We start from the raw sequence: 1,781 nt of genomic DNA, 5'->3' as shown, positions 1-1,781 counted from the left end.
GTCAAAATCGATTAACTTTCAAGTTAGCCACCTAGGTAGGCAATCCGACTTCGTATACTTCCAGACAATGTGCAACAGTAAATCAGGTAAGCAATCCACCTTCTGTGGATTGCAGACCCAACTGCGAACGGCTACAAGTGAAAACACTATCACACAACGACTGAGACACGATTGAGCATAAAACACCTTTTTAGCGGTACGATTGAGCCAAATTGTCGGTGTATCAAAGGAAATCGGAATACAAAAGAGAACCTACACGATTGAGCATAAAAAACTCTGCAACGTTTCCATTTTCCATTTTAAGCTATTGTAACAATTATAAATATAAATATGTTACATGACACCTATATATATATATTATAATACGAACTCTACCATATGTACGACTAACTGCTGACCTATACATATTAGAAAACACACATAATTGTAAGGCCTATGGCCAACACACACAATGTATTAGTAAGTCAGTTCACTGTGCACCTTCAACTTCATCACACAATACAATTACTGGACTCCGTAGGACTACGATACAGTCATATAGTATAATAGAACCCTAGTTGATATATTTGTGAGTATTAGTATTTGTAATTGATTAATAAATAATAAACCATGATTATAACTGAAATAGAATCCTAGTAATTTAAATATAGTTAAGATCCTGATATCTATATATCTGCCCCTGGCTACGGTATTTATGTCCATAGGATCCATACGATTCTCCCTGGATATCTTATATTTAACTGGTCGTTCCCCCGATCACGTTACACTATATTATAATATATTATTCAAAAATATTTATTTAAATTATCATAATAATTCAAAATATAACGTAACAAATATTCTTTCATAGTCTATGACATAGTCACATTTCATAAATCTGTTTGATAGGTAATAATAATAATAATAATAATAATAGTAGTTATGAAAATAATAAAATCAAAACATGGTATGAATTAAAAACTGCATCGTTTATAAGTCAAGAATACTACAGAGTATGGGTGATCGAACACTAATATTATTTTTATAATAATTTTGGAATTGTATCTTAATTTATTATCTTATATTTTCTCCCAATTTTAAATGTTTAAAACGTCGGAACTTTATTGCTCCGGAACTAATTTAATAATCGATAACATTGTCGATAAAGCTGGGCTCAGCTCACGGCTCGCGTCTGATATCAAAATAATAATATTGGTGTGATTGTACGTGAAAATAATAAATTACAAAATTTCGACCTCGTGAATGTGGAAACATCGCATAAAATATTCTATGCTCAATCATTTTATGCTCAATCGTGCTTTACCGCACACAACATACGAAATAATTTACGAAAAATATAACTATATTATACATAATATAATAATATGTATTTATATAATATAACAATGAATATTTTGAGAAATATGCAATTATAATTCCTAATTAAATTAATAACATATAAATACACAATAATATATTATATTAATCTAACCCGTAGTGTATATTATATATTAATATTAATAAAACGTGAAAAAAAATCGAAAAAATGTCGAAATTACGGAACTGGGCAGTCGCCGCCCGAAAGCGCGAATGACGGATTCAAACTCGCGCCTACCTGCAACCTACGTTTGGGGGTCCTACGCCTACCGAGACACAGTTTGCGTTGCTAACAATTGGCAAAACTTCATTACATAGTTAAGCTGTGACGCTGTGTATATACGGAGCGATGTAAACCAATATTTTCGATATATACATATATCGATACAATCGTATATAATTCGATATATCTACACATTGTTTAA

At 31.1% G+C, this 1,781-nt stretch overlaps 1 protein-coding gene across 1 annotated transcript in view; it reads left to right on the top strand.

Annotated features, from left to right (window-relative positions):
- Positions 1 to 67: 67 nt before the first annotated feature.
- LOC115033855 overlaps positions 68 to 1,781 on the top strand; it is a 6,925-nt gene continuing 5,211 nt past the window's right edge. The window contains exon 1 of the mRNA XM_029488347.1: positions 68 to 86. Coding sequence (XP_029344207.1) covers positions 68 to 86 — 19 coding nt within the window. The remainder of the gene's footprint in view (positions 87 to 1,781) is intronic.

Source organism: Acyrthosiphon pisum, chromosome X, assembly GCF_005508785.2.
Source record: "Acyrthosiphon pisum isolate AL4f chromosome X, pea_aphid_22Mar2018_4r6ur, whole genome shotgun sequence".
Classification (NCBI taxonomy): Eukaryota; Metazoa; Arthropoda; class Insecta; order Hemiptera; family Aphididae; genus Acyrthosiphon; species Acyrthosiphon pisum.
Note: the sequence above shows the minus strand (reverse complement) of the source record. Positions and strands in the feature narration are given on the sequence as shown.